The 15568-nt window shown below is 38.7% G+C and overlaps 2 protein-coding genes across 2 annotated transcripts; both read left to right on the forward strand.

The window, feature by feature from the left end:
• The first annotated feature begins 4095 nt into the window (after nucleotides 1-4095).
• Nucleotides 4096-7271, forward strand: calm2a (calmodulin 2a (phosphorylase kinase, delta)). Its single transcript, XM_058064306.1, has 6 exons — nucleotides 4096-4236; nucleotides 4833-4863; nucleotides 5998-6141; nucleotides 6219-6325; nucleotides 6401-6536; nucleotides 6620-7271. The coding sequence occupies exons 1-6, from the start codon at nucleotides 4234-4236 to the stop codon at nucleotides 6646-6648; spliced, it is 450 nt and encodes a 149-aa protein (XP_057920289.1). The 5' UTR covers nucleotides 4096-4233; the 3' UTR covers nucleotides 6649-7271.
• Nucleotides 7272-8883: 1612 nt separating this feature from the next.
• stpg4 (sperm-tail PG-rich repeat containing 4) lies at nucleotides 8884-13400 on the forward strand. Its single transcript, XM_058050516.1, has 7 exons — nucleotides 8884-8919; nucleotides 9027-9059; nucleotides 10376-10630; nucleotides 12104-12168; nucleotides 12254-12299; nucleotides 13119-13223; nucleotides 13290-13400. The coding sequence occupies exons 1-7, from the start codon at nucleotides 8884-8886 to the stop codon at nucleotides 13398-13400; spliced, it is 651 nt and encodes a 216-aa protein (XP_057906499.1).
• The last annotated feature ends 2168 nt before the right edge of the window (nucleotides 13401-15568 follow it).

Raw genomic sequence — 15568 nt, forward strand, 5'->3', positions numbered from 1 at the left:
TTTTAAATCTTATTTTGTGTATAGAAAAATATTTATATTTATATTAAAATATTTATATTATATTTATATAAATATTTATATTTGTGTAGAAAAATAAAAAGTAAGATATTTGAGAACAGTGGAATGTTTTATCAGATATTTTGGTGTGGAAAAGCGGAACCAAAGTACTGAAAAAGTGTAGGGAATAGCAGAAGCAAAAGCATTGAAGATAGTTTTTTTTATTGATGCGTTTTGGTTTTTTTTTTGAAAACCTGATGCGGCCCGGCTTCACCCAGAACCTAGCTCCTGTACCCCCCCCCCAGGTAAATTGAGTTTGAGACCCCTGATCTAATGTCAGGCCGCAAAACACAAACGAGGTGGCGGGGATGGAAAAGGAAGTGCACGCTTGACGCCAGATCCATTTCACCACAACATGATTGAAACAGGCAGACCCCAGCAAATCCTCGTATCCGATTTGAGGCCATTAATCATTTTTGCCTCATGTTGTAATTTTAGAAAACAAGTCACTTCTCAGTAACAGGTATAGGCCAGCGTCCTGATGGGATTGGCTCATATACGGCTAGTCTGATGTTGGACTTTATACACCTAATACTGTTATTGCACCACTGTAAAACCGTCCATGATGTCATTAAATATTCATCTGCAAACGATCGCACTCATTCCATGTTGGGAATTTACCATCGATGCACAAAAACATTCGCACGTGATGTACAGAACATACAGAAACATGAGGCAAAACAAACAAGGCACGCATTAAGCAGAAACATGCACATGATGTAATGGTCTTCGTTGATAGCCATGTGCAAACACCCTCTATTCTCCCCCATGAAAGGTGAGCCATTCCCTCGGCGTGGAAGCAGCAGGTGCATTACCAAACCTCATTCATTTATAATGCTGTCTTTATGTTACACAGGTAAGCATCGACGTCTCATATTTGTCCCTCGTGGTCCTTACATCGTGCAAAAAGATATTTTTAGCATTGTTCAGCGTCTCCATGTTAAGCAGCAGCGGTGCAATGCTAACAATGCTAACAATGCTAACTGCTGCAAGGTCAGGTGGTGTCACAGGCCATTCATGAAGATGAAGCTGAACTTTAACTTTAAACACTCGACTGATCAACTGGAGTGAACTTTGACCCCCAATTGGAAGGAAATGAAAGCTGCCGTTTCTTTCAATGATTCTGGGTCAGGTTATGACTGATAAGGAGTCTTATGATTATGTTTGGAAGTCACATATTCAAAGAGCTGATAAAGAGTACGCATACCACCAGCAAATACCAAAATCCACCAGTAGTTGAGTCATAAAAATGACTATTTTTAAAAGCTAGCTTTTAAGCTAATTTTTCGGCCATTTTTATCGAGTTGCGGACTTTTTTAGAGACGCTACACACAATAACCAGTATAGAAAGCTTTCTAGATCTTCCAGAATCTGCACCTATTCCAGATGTATTTTGATTATTTTATTCCAGATGTATCTGTTTTCATTTATTCCACCCACGGCCTGAGAGTTGATAAACGGTATGTAATGGCGATGTATCTTTTTTAAAATGTCCGCTTTTAACATACAGCCATATGTGTTGGATCCAGACTCAAAAAAAGAACTTCAAGATGTCTTTCAGTGGTAATTAGCTTTAGCATTTTAGCGTTTTTATTTTTTTTACGTGACCATTTCTAATTTTTTTGCACGACCACCTTAAACTCGAGTAGTGGGAAAAAGCTATTAGCAACTCCAGACTCTGAGCTTAAAATGTACACCCTGTATGCACATTCTATAATGCTACACATACACTCAATTTTGTTCCATTACTTGTGACATCACAAACCGCCAGTGTTGGAACACGCCCTCTGAAACCGAGCATTCAGAGCCATCCCAAACTTCTCTCAGGGCTCACTTCCAAATGCGTAAACGGCATTATCTGAAACTTTGGCATCGTTCAACACGGGAATACAACATTCTATCGACATTTATAAGTCAGAAAAGTGGAAAAAGCATAATAGATCCCTTTTAACACACCTTGAAGCCCTCCTGCTAGCTCGCTGTTGGTGTTGTGTTTGCATACAGCCTATTACTGGTTTAAAAGGCATATATGTAAGTTAATCTGAGGACACGTTCAAAGATGTTGTGATGATCTGTAGTATTCTACGCTTGTCACTAGGTGTCAGTAATGTCACTTTAACACAAGCAACAACAGTTACTGTTGATCTCACAACCGGCACAATACCGTTGCATCCATAACCCAGGCCAAGTGAAAACTCAACTCTGAACCCCCGATGTCACTTCTTGTCCCCTAGAACGGGAACACAATTCCAGCAACAAACACAAGTACGAGTTTTATTTATGTCTCAAATTGCTTATTTTCTCTTATTATGGCTACTATATTGAGTAATAGGAGTGTAAAGGTGACTATAGGGGTGTTATTTAATGTCTAGAGGGCTCTAATAATGTTAAAATGTGATTTGATGAATGAATATGCATGAAAAAAAATCACGCTTGGCTTTTATGATAAAAATTGATTGTTTGAAGTTTGTCAGGGCGGTTAGCGCGCAGACGTCACAGCTAGGAGACCAGGGTTCAATTCCACCCTTGGCCATCTCTGTGTGGAGTTTGCATGCATGGGTTTTCTCCGGGTACTCCGGTTTCCTCCCACATGAATGTGGGTGTTAATGTTTCTTTGTCTATATGTGCCCTGTGATTGGCTGGCGACCAGTCCAGGGTGTACCCCGCCTCTCGCCCACAGACAGCTGGGATAGGCTCCTGCACCCCCCGCGACCCTCGTGAGGAAAAAGCGGAAGAAAATGAATGAATGAAGTTTGGCAAGTGATGTCTCTTGGGCTTTCCTTACTAACCTCTAACCAGCAATCATCTTTGTCCTGCATCAGGTCTTTGGAGAACATGAAGAGCATGACATCAAGGATGCAAACATCTGAGCGGATGAAGAAAAAGAGCTATTGTCATGATGAAGTGTTTATGACCCAACAGTAATCTGTTGTGAACAAGACTTGTGTAGTAATTAACTGCAGCTGCAAAGCCAGGCTACGCATAGTAGGTAGAATCCCAACTAACACGCTACTACATGCCATCCCCCGTTCATTCACACATGCTCCGGCTTATCTGCTTCTTGTGACAGATTCCGGCCTTTGCGCCGTCACCTTTCGGAATTACATAATCCGCGGCGACAGAAAGCTCCTTATTAAGAACAATCCAACAAGCTGGAGATTATGCAGGGAAAGATGTCTAGATCTGAGGCTGCTCAGTGTTGATCACATGACTGCTAGCGTAACCACAGACTGGAAGCGGGAGCCGCTGTGACGTTCAGTAGATGTTTCGAGTGTAAACGTGGTTCTTCGTGGTTCGCTTGCACCCCTCAACCTCCTCCTCATCCTCCTCCTCCTCCTCATCCCATTGGCCCAGGGCGGAGACAGGTGGCCACTGGGAGACAGGAGTGCAGTCAAGCATCAGCACTCATGCTATCAGATACTCCCTTCGCACTGTAGCTGCAGAATTACACCCGAGACATGTTAATTCACAATAAAACACATTCACACACTTTACATGTGCATGTCATATATGCAGATACTTGGTGTGTCATTAAAACGTGTGAGCGCAATGACATTATATTGAGGAAATAGCTAATTTTATGTATATATATTTTAAAATAATAGTCGATGACGACATTTACTGACCAAAACGTCGTCTTTTGGAGTTGCCTTTGGGTGGTGTCCATGAGCATAGACATACCAGGCGCTAGTGACAGGATGTCCATGGCTGGAGATGCAGCGTCGAGCGGAGCATGGGAGTGACGCATTGCAGGTACAAACAAACCAATCACAACGCGCCATTCCTTTCCGCTAGTTCATGTGCCGCATCACAGAGAAGCAGAAAGTATCCATGCGCTGCAATCTAGACCGACATTGATTCAAAGTTTCATTCATCCGATGAAAGTCTCAACCATGGAAAATATACACGCGGGGATATATTAGTATTTTGTGAAACTCTGCGCACGTCCTTCACTTCATGAAATCCAAATATCTTTATTTGGGCAATGGGGTAGAGATGACAGCCGGCGGAAGGATATAAAAAGGAGGCGGAGTTTAAGATAACCGTTATAGGCGAGCCCAGTTGTCTGAGCGGTGGTGTGTTCAACGGTTCAAACGGACGGGCAGAGTGGCGAGCTTATGTGCTGAGGATTTTTTTTTTGTTGTGTCGTGAACAAGGACTCCCAACTGCGTCGAAATGGTAAGAGCAAATAACGAGCACAATTTGAATTTTTGAAGAACATTTGTAAATGATAGAAAGGAATTATAACGTCATCGGCGGGGGGCTGCTAACGGTGCTGCCTAATTGTCCGCAGTGCTGGCTAAATAAACAACGAATTGTGATTGATGCTCAGATGAGCTAAATTGTATTTGTATGAAAGAAAGACTTGACACAAATGCGGGTGTCGTAGGTTTTGTGACAGCGGTGCGTCATTGTTGGGACGGTTTTTACTGTAAAGTGCATCTTCTAGCCTCTGCCAAGTGCCTTTTATGATGTTGCGTTCAATGACTGTTTGTTTTTTTCGCAATCTAACGTGACCCGCGCTGCATGTGTGTCTTTAAATGGGTTTTGAGGTTGTTTACCAAGGCGACTGCTATGTTGTGTGTCCATATAATTGTCCTAAATCGTTCAGTGTAAAAGGGAAGCACACCTCCCGTACAAGTAGTCAAGCCTCGGGATTCGTCATGATGCCCGCCCAACAGCAGCCTTTAGCGCCACTACAAAATGCAACCAATGGATGTGCTGCTTCTGAATAGCTTTTCATTTGTCATTTTAACTATGCTTTTTTTTTCCAGGCCGATCAGCTTACAGAAGAGCAGATTGCTGGTAAGCCACCAAGTGCATTGATCTTCCCGCTTTCCTCATCCGGCCTGTGTTGTGTGGATCCTTGGATTTTATATTCTTGCCTAATAAGGCATTCCTCAAGGCGACCCTGCTGCTTTTCAAACTGGGAATGAAGAAAATGTGGAATGGCTCGCTGCCTCCAGAGCATTGGTGGATTCCCTCATGGAATACGTAGCATTGCGATGTTCTAAATGATGTAATCCGGCAGGGAGGATCTCATGAGGTGTCCTTTGCCCCGGGGTGTGTCCTACATGGAAGGGGTGCTTCAAGGAAACATTTCATCATAAATGTTCTCTGTTCTTAAGATGTAATGCAGACGATAGGTTATCCCCGGGTGCTGTTGGTTGTTTATTCCAAAGTACTATGCAGAATACTGCTTCTAATGTGGTATTGCATAATTGGACACGGCTGCGCTTTCATAAGGCCCGAATACCGTATTGTCCGGACTATAAGTCACACTTTTTTTTCATAGGTTGGCTGTTCCTGCGACTTATACTCCAGAGCGACTTATACATGAAAAAACTGTTTGTTACATAAACACTGGACACCTTTTCTGTTAATTTTTCCAGTAGTTGAATAAGCATTGTGTTAGCATATCTTACACCTATTCAGCCTGTTCTCTATTCGTTTGTTGTTAGAATTTGCCTTCCAAGATGACGTCAAGTAGTTTGTAAAATAAATTACCACCGAAATTGTTGCTGTACTTCATGTTAGTGTGAGGTTATGGGTCTGGTTTTGGCTTTTCATTCATGTCAGCGACTGGGAAGCCGACTACCACGTGTTCTTTTTGCAGTGGAATGGTGTTACACATTGTTCCTCCTTCCAAGGAAGGCAACACATAGTAAAAAAAAAAACAAAAAAACAGGTGTATTAGTGTATTTTGAACATGCGTCAAACTTGACATCGGACGAAAGGAGTAGGTAGAAGCACAGCTGATGTAGTATGCTCGTACATCCCTCATTAGCTGCCGACTCTGGCCTTTTGGTTTCGTGTTTTAGTTGTAAACATTGCCATTGGAAGTCAAAACACATTTGAGTTGATACAGGAAACACAAGTGATGTAATTCCTTTGCTCCCCGACCCCCCCCCCACCTCACAATCCCACTTTTGCCGCCAGAATTCAAGGAGGCGTTTTCACTTTTCGACAAGGATGGCGATGGCACCATCACCACCAAGGAGCTGGGCACCGTCATGCGCTCCCTCGGTCAGAACCCCACAGAGGCGGAGTTGCAGGACATGATCAATGAAGTCGACGCTGATGGTGAGTGGACTTCCCAAAAGCCCCCCCCCCTAGCACAGACACTTGGAACGCCCTCATCGATGGCTTTTGTTTTTCAGGGAACGGAACGATAGATTTCCCCGAATTCTTGACCATGATGGCGAGGAAAATGAAGGATACAGACAGCGAGGAGGAGATCAGAGAAGCGTTCCGTGTTTTCGATAAGGTAAAGTCCGCAGTCACACATCGGCCGCTCCCGGGAGTGTGAAATATGTTGGCTGACTTGCGTGGCGGCGTTCAGGATGGCAACGGATACATCAGTGCTGCCGAGCTGCGTCATGTGATGACAAACCTCGGAGAGAAGCTGACTGATGAAGAAGTAGACGAGATGATCAGAGAAGCAGACATCGATGGAGACGGACAGGTCAACTATGAAGGTTGGTGATGCGTTATTGTTATAATTCCTCTCTGAAATTCCAAATCTAATCCTCCCTTCTCCCGACTCCTTCCTCCCCCGCAGAGTTTGTACAAATGATGACGGCGAAGTGAAGGCCTTGTACAGATTTGGTATATAAATAATTTGCCTTTTTTCTTTTGTGTAATTTATCTGTAAAATCTTCTGAACCCCTTGGTCCCGCCCCCTACTGCTGTCCAAAGGAACTGCATGTAAACTGCATAGGCTCTTGTCCCCATGTCCCTTTCTTTTGCTGTCATGGTGTTTGAGTGACGGGCTGTCATACAACCAGATGGAAGCCTGCGGAGGCCCCCCCCTTGGGAGCCGGAGTACCGAATCTTAACTGGGGGGGGGGCCCTCCACGGCGAGGCCACATTGGAAACGTGTCAGCTGGTTGTCACTTGGCAACACCGTTGGCATGGAAACAATGTAGAGGAGTTGAAACTCTGCATGGACTATGGACAAAAGTATATATGGCAAATCTCAGCATTGCACTACTGCAAAAAAAATGACACGGGTGTATCTCCGAGGTACTCGTACAAACTTTTTGTATCTGCTGTTCTATATACCAGAAAATGACTCATCTTACCATGCTTTTTAATGTTTTTCTCACTCGTTTCTTTTTTTTTTTTTTTTAAATGGCCTTTGGCCATGCCTCAAATAATCCATTCCAAGTTGTATATTTTTGTTTTCCAATAAAATTTACAATCTACACGGATTTGAAAATTTGTCTTGTTTTCTCGGTCCTAATTGATCTTTGAGTTTGTGTACCCTGCAACTGCTATTTTTGTATCGAGGGCAGGGCGCTGTGTTTTAGTAGAAATAGTTCCCAAGTTCCCTTATTTCCTAAAAGCACTGAGGAGCATCAGCCAATGCCTCTTAATGTAAAGATGAGCTCAGATGCCATTTTGTTTTCTGTCATTGAAATAAACACACCGAGTAGGATGAAAAGCTGCATTGAAATGTGTACTTGGGTACTTTTACTATAGTAAAGGTGCTGCCATTAACTACACAGCTTGTGTGTTGGCATGGCGACGTGTCACCTGCCTCATGTCTTACTTTTTTTGGTATCTGAACCCAGTCACTCGGTGCAAGTGGTGGAGCGGAAACTGGTGTAAATAGAGGTGTACCTGTTTTCTAATTTCCAGTTGAGTTTGTTACATTAGCTTGCAGAGATAAACGTTTGTTTGACAAAATAAAAGCACTCTTGTGGACCTCTGGCTCGGCCTTCTGTGGATTTTATGCATATTTTACTGTCTAGGCCAGTGCCCTGATATGTGGAAATCCAACTACAAACTGGTCAGCCGAAGAACTGCGCGTTTATTATACAACAGGGGTCTCAAACGTGCAGCCCGTGGGCCAAATGTGGCCCGCAGGATACTAGTTTGAGGCCCCCGCCTTGATATGAAAGTTTAATGTCAGTGCGGCCCGCGCAAGTTTGATATGGATGCTGTATGGTATCATGTACCTAGAAAAAAATATTACGTTTGATTCATGTTCATGTTAAAGGTTAAATAACTGTTAATAGTTATCCTCCCTATCCGTGTGGAAGTGGTAAGTTTTTGGCTATTGAAGTTTAAAGGAAACAACTTGAAGGCTACCGTTTAGGTCGCTAGCTCTCTAGTTTGCGTGTTAGCATGTGTCTCAAGACCCTGCAGTTGCGCAATATGTTGTAAATAAAAAGAGTATAAATGTGACTATAGTCGTGTTTTGTCATGTCTACAGGGCTCTAATAATGCTTTGTTCATTTTAATCTGAAAAAAATCATTTGTCTACCCACCAACTATATGTGGTTTCTTAAGTTTTTATTATTTGCCATTTTATTATTATTATTATTATATTTATTTATTACTGATTGATTGATTGATTTTCTTTATCCTTGATTTGTTTATTTATTTTTCATCTTATTTTGTGCAGAAAAATAAAAATTAAGATATTTGTTACAGTGGAATGTTTTATCAGAGCTTTTATTGTAGAAAATCGGAACCAAAGCACTGAAAAAGTTTGTATATTTTTCTGTTTTTAATAAATGCGTTTTTGTTTTTTTTTGGAAAGCATATCTTGCACTGCGCGTCTACCTCTGGGCCTCGGCCTGCTATTGCAATCGTCTTACTCTCAGTGGAAGCCACCAACCAAAGAGTCTAAATTTAGCTCTCCACCAACAGGACCGGCTTGTTGAAAAATTGATTGATGGTGGAGTCGCTGCTATAGTAACAGTTTTAATGGTGCTAAGGTGTCACTGGATCTCCAGGCAGCCAGATAGTGAATGGTACTGCAATGGGAGCAGTGCAGTATAAGGCCTCTTGGACAAACAAAGTCCAGTCGACTACATGTTACCATTTCGGAAAGGTACCAGAACCGATAAGGTAAGACCCTCATTAATGGAGATTGATCGGGATCATTTAATATTGTCAGGGTAAAGGAGACAATACAGTGTGTCTCTGGCTTATATCGTATGTTTGTTTACGTACAGGCCAACCTGCATGACCGAAGTCGGTGGTGTCTGGTAGGACTGAAGGTACTCCTGCTGCCCACTTTGTTTTCTTATCATCAAAATCATTAATAGTTGATTATGGTAATGGTAATGGTAATGGTAATGGTAATGGTAATGGTAATGGTAATGGTAATGGTAATGGTAATGGTAATGGTTTTATTTCATTTGAACATGCATCAGATTCCAATTGAGTGCATCCCATAATCAGTTCCCAGTTCCACATGTCCAAAAGGAGTAGGAAGAAGCAAAGCTTATTAAATCATACCCCTCCATCTGGTACTTTTACAATCACTAACTGTTACATTTGTTCACTTCCTGCTTTCCTAATATAATTTAAGTTTTTTATTTTATGTTTTTTTATTTATTATTATTTTTTTTATTATTATTTTTAATTATTTATTTATTTAAAATGTTTTAAATAAATAAATAATTATAATATTATATCATATAATAATACTTATAAAAACACATTTTTATTTATTTTATTTTTGTCACTTACCAAAGTACAAGGTGATATGAGCATCCAATGACATAATGGGTACCATAGTAAGTGTCAATGTAGTGATATATATAGCACATCATGACTGGTTCAAGAACTGTTACCTTTGTTCACTTCCTGCTTTCCTAATATAATTTAATTTTTTTAAGTATTTTATAAATTTTTATTTATTAATTTTTGTTTTATTTTGTACATTTTTAATTATTTCTAATTTTTTGAATTAAAGATATTTTTTTATTTTTGTTATTTTTTTAAAAATTTTGTCACGTACCAAAGTACGAGGTGATATGACCATAGCAAACATCATATAATCATATATCATATGATAATAAGCACCAAATACACATAATCCATGCATAAGTAAATGACGTACAAGGACCAAATTAAAATGAAACATTTGACAAAAGGTAATCTCACAATTAATGAGTACTGTAATTTCAGGACATGGATTAAAATGGCACCAAAACATGTTTATCTTGTTGTTTTCACCGTGAAAATACGTAACAATGAAAGGCACATTTCACTGAAATTAGTCTGAAATTGACATTTCCTTAAAAAAAACTTCTCAAAACAATACATTACTTTACATTATATTGTTTATATATACTGAAGGACTTTAAAAACACAATTTTTGTTGTGGCTTTTATGGTTTATTTGCACAAGAGGCACAAAGACGTGATGGTTTGGTTTTTGTATCATTTGCATGAACTCCCGATGGCAAAGGCAAAAAGGCTTTCTGTCTTGCAACGTACCATGGTTGCCGAGGTTGGACGGAGTAAGACGGTGATTTGAAATGTTACAACAGTTTGACCACTTGTGTAACGTTCAGGACACACCGAACCCCGGCGTCTACTACATCCGAGACTTCATTGAGGAAGCGGACCTGAACTCCGTCAGGAAGACCTACGGGTTCAAAGGCACCGGTCGAAAACATGAGGTTTTGGGATTGCCCAAAGGGGACCTGTTGCTACCTGGAGCGTATGACCACAGCGACCCCACCCAAGAGTTTCTAAAGCGCAAGATGTCCTACTCTTTTAAAACGTGTCCACGGCCTGACATTGTCACTCTGGGCGTCCGAGACAAGGTAGGCTTTGTATGAATAGCAAAATAATATTAAAAAATATGATATAATAATATGTCAAATAATGGAATGACAAGCGACATAAGTATTTGAACTAAGGATCGACCGATACATCGGCCGGCCGATATATCAGGCCGATATTTGCGTTTTTGACTTGAATCGGTATCGGCCGACATCAAACTCAGCAGACATCATAAGATTTGCCATATTGATCTATTTCTATATTGCTATAGATCAGGGGTCTCAAACTCAATTTACCTGGGCGCCACTGGAGCTAAGGTCTGGGTGAGGCTGGGCTGTGTCAGGTAAAAAAAATAAAATAAAATTTAAAAAAAATAAAAAAAAATAATAAAACAGAAAAAAATAAAAATATAATAAAAATATTAATAAATATTAATTATATTAAACATTAATAAATATATATATAATAGTCTTCAATGCTTCTGCTATACCCTACACTTTTTCAGTGCTTTGGTTTTTTGGAAAAGCTCTGATAAAACATTAAATTATTATAAATCATTATAAATTAATTTTTATTTAAATTATTAAATAAATGTTTAATCTTACTTTTTATTTTTCGACACAAAATAAGATGGAAAAATAAATAAGCAAATAAAAAAAACAAATGAAACAAGTGAAACAAATTAACAAATTAATATTTATTTATTATTAAATTATTAAATAAATGTTTAATGTTAATTTTTATTTTTCGACACAAAATAAGATGGAAAAATAAATATGCAAATCAAAAAACAAATGAAACAAATTCATTTTTATTGAATATTAAATTATTAAATAAATGTTAAATGTTAATTTTTATTTTTCAACACAAAATAAGATGGAAAAATAAATAAGCAAATCAAAAAACAAATGAAACAAATTTACAAATTCATTTTTATTGAATATTAAATTATTAAATAAATGTTTAATGTTAATTTTTTTTGACAAAATAAGATGAAAAAATAAATAAGCAAATCAAAAAACAAATGAAACAAGTGAAACAAATTAACAAATTAATATTTATATATTATTAAATTATTAAATAAATGTTTAATGTTAATTTTTATTTTTCAACACAAAATAAGATGGAAAAATAAATAAGCAAATTAAAAAACAAATAAAAGAAATTGACAAATTAATTTTTATTGAATATTAAATTATTAAATAAATGTTTAATGTTAATTTTTATTTTTCGACACAAAATAAGATGGAAAAATAAATAAGCAAATCAAAAAACAAATGAAACAAATGAATTTTTATTTATTATTAAATTATTAAATAAATGTTTAATGTAAATTTTTATTTTTCGACACAAAATAAAATAGAAAAATCAAAAAACAAATGAAACAAATTAACTTTTCATATGAAGGCAGGGGCCTCAAACTAGTCTCCCGCGGGCCACATTTGGCCCACGGGCCGCGTGTTTGAGACCCCTGCTATAGCTATTTGAAGGCCTGTGTCTGTTCCCCGTGGCAGCACATCGACACTTCGCCTTGTGATTATAACGTGGCAGTGAAAGCGGCGGAGAAGACGCCCTGCAAGTAAACACTTCACCTTCCTAACCTCAGCGCTGCAAACGACATTGAACGCATTTCTTGATCATTTTTTTATCTTCTCAACTTGCAGACATGTGATGTTTCGGTCAAGAGTGCAAAGGATCACCTTTCCTCCAGTAGGTATCTGATCTCCAACACTCGTTATTAGCACTAATCACTCCATTGTCCGGGAAAAGGCTGCATGACAAAAGCCTTTCAGTGGGTTTTGGTTACAAGTCGGGCGCTACTGTGATGTCTATCTGGTAGAAGATGCACATGAGCAGGTTATGACAAGCAAAGAAAAACCATCTCCACGCTCGTCTGATGGGAAGATTTGCTCCGTTTGAAGGTCGGGAGTCAGCTTTGGGCTCATATTGCGTTGTGTCGCGGCCGTAACGGTGCCTCCGCGCGAGTAACTGAGATATTTGACACTTGTTGGCAGCTGCCGAGTGTTGACACAGAAGGAAAGGCGCTAAGGGCGTTATTACTGCCGAGTTGGGAGCGTTTTTCCGACTCTGAGACACAATCGTTGTCAAAGGTTAAGCTCATACGCTAATCCCGCGTGTGACGATCGCAGTCTATCACGGGCAGATCTCCGAGCTCACAATGATATTTCCGGAATGTCAGTACAGGGAATGCGTGTGCAGCAGCTCCCATTAAATACGCCTGCATTAGCACCTTCGGGAGTCGGCGGTCCGGCCTGGATCAAGTCAATGGGCTCGTGGGATCAAACGGCATTGAATGGTAGCTGCCATTCCTCTGATGAGCACTACTCCCATCTGTCTGATTCGCACGGTGGCTGTATAGGAATGTCTGTTCTTTGACACTCCGGAAATCGGAATGTCGGAAAACCTCCCAAAAAAAACTAAAAAAAAAAGCCAACGAAATCTAATATAAATAATACAGAACTTGAACTTATTTTTTTAAGAATGATGAAGATCATATGACTCCTTCAGAAAGAAGGTCCTGGTCCTTGTGTCTACGATCCCCCAAGCAAGCCTGGAAAAGGCATCACTTCCTGTTTCAAATCCAAGCTTCCGCGGCTTCACGGCGTGCATCCAGTGAGTTGTTTTCTCCTAAGTCGTCCTATTTTCAACGTGTGTTAACATTGTCTTTATATACCCCAGAGAACCCCGGGACCCGGGGCATATGAACCCCGCTGGAAGTCAGGTGACCGCCTGAGCATGGAGCCCACTGTGGATCCGCACGTCAGCCTTCTCTTCCGTCCCACTCCCTAAGTGTGACATATATGGCATTGTATGGTCATACTACCTCGTACTTCGGTACGGGACAAAAAATTAAAAATAATTATTTTTTTAAAAAAACTAAAAAAAAATTAATAAAATTTAATAAAATGAATTAATAAATAAAATAAATTTGCTAAATACAAGGATGAAGAGTCTTGAACCAGTCATGATGTGCTATATATATCACTATATTGACACTTACTATGGTACCCATTATGTCATTGGATGCTCATATCACCTCATACTTTGGTACGGGACAAAAATGAAGTTAAAAAATAAAAATAAAAATAAGATGTTAAAAGTTAATAAAATACATTTAGAAAACTTGTAACGTAAACAAATGTAACGGTTACTGATTGTAAAAAAATGTTTAATTAAAAAAAAAATACATAAAAAAAACTTAAATTATATTAGGAAAGCAGGAAGTGAACAAATGTAACAGTTACTGATTGTAAAAAATATATATTAAAAAAATGAAAAAAAACTTAAAAATTTAAAAAATAAAACAAAAATTAATAAATAAAATGAATAAAATACATTAAAAAATTATATTAGGAAAGCAGGAAGTGAACAAATGTAACAGTTACTGATTGTAAAAAAAAAATTTAAATGAAAAAAACGTAAAATTTTAAAAAATAAAACAAAAATGAATAAATAAAAAATAATAAAATAAATTTTAAAAAACTTAAATTATATTAGGAAAGCAGGAAGTGAACAAATGTAACAGTTACTGATTGTAAAAGTACCAGATGGAGGGGTAGGATTTAATAAGCTTTGCTTCTTCCTACTCCTTTTGGACATGTGGAACTGGGAACTGATTATGGGATGCATTCAATTGTAATCTGATGCATGTTCAAATGAAATAAAACCATTACCATTACCATTACCATTCCTGAATACACCAAACCTGTAGTCCCTAAATGCTCGAACTGGTGTTTTTCTGCCCATGTTTAGCGGTCTTCCAGCATAGCATAATAGGCTCCATTTGCCGGCCTGAATTATCTTTAGCGATGGCAGCCAGGGAAGCAGAAAGATCTTATCTGCAACAAAGGGTACTTCATTCCACTTAACTACACGTTCCCGGTGTTGCTCTCACCCTTCGTCTCTTCTCTCTTCTCTCTGCTGCTTTCTCTTCTTCACTGTCGCTGGCAGTCAGGCCGCTACGCCTTGCTACTATCTCAGCCCCGCCATGCACTCGGGAGGAGGAATGCTGCTCAGCCATGCATCACATGCACATAGCTTAGCGTGGCATGCTGCTCCCTCAGATAACACATTCACTATTATTATGGGCCCGGGCGGCACACAATAAAACTGCTATTCTTATCGCTACCTGCTATGCATGCTGTCTTTTAGACTCGCAACGCAGCCATGATGGAAAGACATGGCAACACGGAAGAACAATAACACTTTTTAACTGGTCCACTTAAGACAGCGTGCATTACATACTGTGGAGTCAGGCATCGAACAAAAACATGCTAGGTTAATTGCCGACTCCAAATTGTCCATAGGTATGAATGTGAGTGTGAATGGTTGTTTGTCTATATGTGCCCTGTGATTGGCTGGCCACCAGTCCAGGGTGTACCCCGCCTCTCGCCCCAAGACAGCTGGGATAGGCTCCAGCAAACCCGTGACCCTTCAGTTTCTTCTTCAATAATCTTTGTAGATTTTTGTTATTGTAATATTATGACTGTATTCCCGTAATATTAAAACTTTGTTATTAAAATGTATTTTTTACATTACAACTTTATTAACATGAAAACATTTTCTTTTTAACGAAGATTACATAATTTTTTGTTATAATTATAAAAAAGGCACAATATAGTTATTGTGCCTTTTTTGTTGTTGGAACATATTTTGGCTTTATTCTATAATTTTTTCCACATTTCTACGACTTACATTTTTGTCAATTTTATGACTTTTAAATGATGAATATTACATGAATATTTTGACTTGTTATATATTATGTTATATATTATATTATGTATATTTTGACCCTTGTGATGAGAAGTGGTAGAAAATGAATTCTATTGACATGAAAACATTATGATGACATTATTTTTCATTATATTATTATATAATATTATATATATTATATATATTATTATTGTGCCTTTTTTTGTTGTTGGAACAAAACCTTTTTCTCTTCATATTTTGGCTTT

The sequence above is a fragment of the Doryrhamphus excisus genome, chromosome 2 (assembly GCF_030265055.1).
Source record: "Doryrhamphus excisus isolate RoL2022-K1 chromosome 2, RoL_Dexc_1.0, whole genome shotgun sequence".
Classification (NCBI taxonomy): domain Eukaryota; kingdom Metazoa; phylum Chordata; class Actinopteri; order Syngnathiformes; family Syngnathidae; genus Doryrhamphus; species Doryrhamphus excisus.

What these genes read in the sequence shown, in the direction of transcription:
- calm2a (XM_058064306.1), top strand. An exon ending in TACAGAAGAGCAGATTGCTG is followed by an intron (nt 4,864 to 5,997) that starts GTAAGCCACCAA and finishes TTTTGCCGCCAG; the next exon opens with AATTCAAGGAGGCGTTTTCA. An exon ending in CGGACAGGTCAACTATGAAG is followed by an intron (nt 6,537 to 6,619) that starts GTTGGTGATGCG and finishes CCTCCCCCGCAG; the next exon opens with AGTTTGTACAAATGATGACG.
- stpg4 (XM_058050516.1), top strand. Translation starts at nt 8,884, where the DNA reads ATGTTACCATTTCGGAAAGGTACCAGAACCGATAAG. An exon ending in AAGGTACCAGAACCGATAAG is followed by an intron (nt 8,920 to 9,026) that starts GTAAGACCCTCA and finishes GTTTACGTACAG; the next exon opens with GCCAACCTGCATGACCGAAG. An exon ending in ACCGAAGTCGGTGGTGTCTG is followed by an intron (nt 9,060 to 10,375) that starts GTAGGACTGAAG and finishes TGTAACGTTCAG; the next exon opens with GACACACCGAACCCCGGCGT.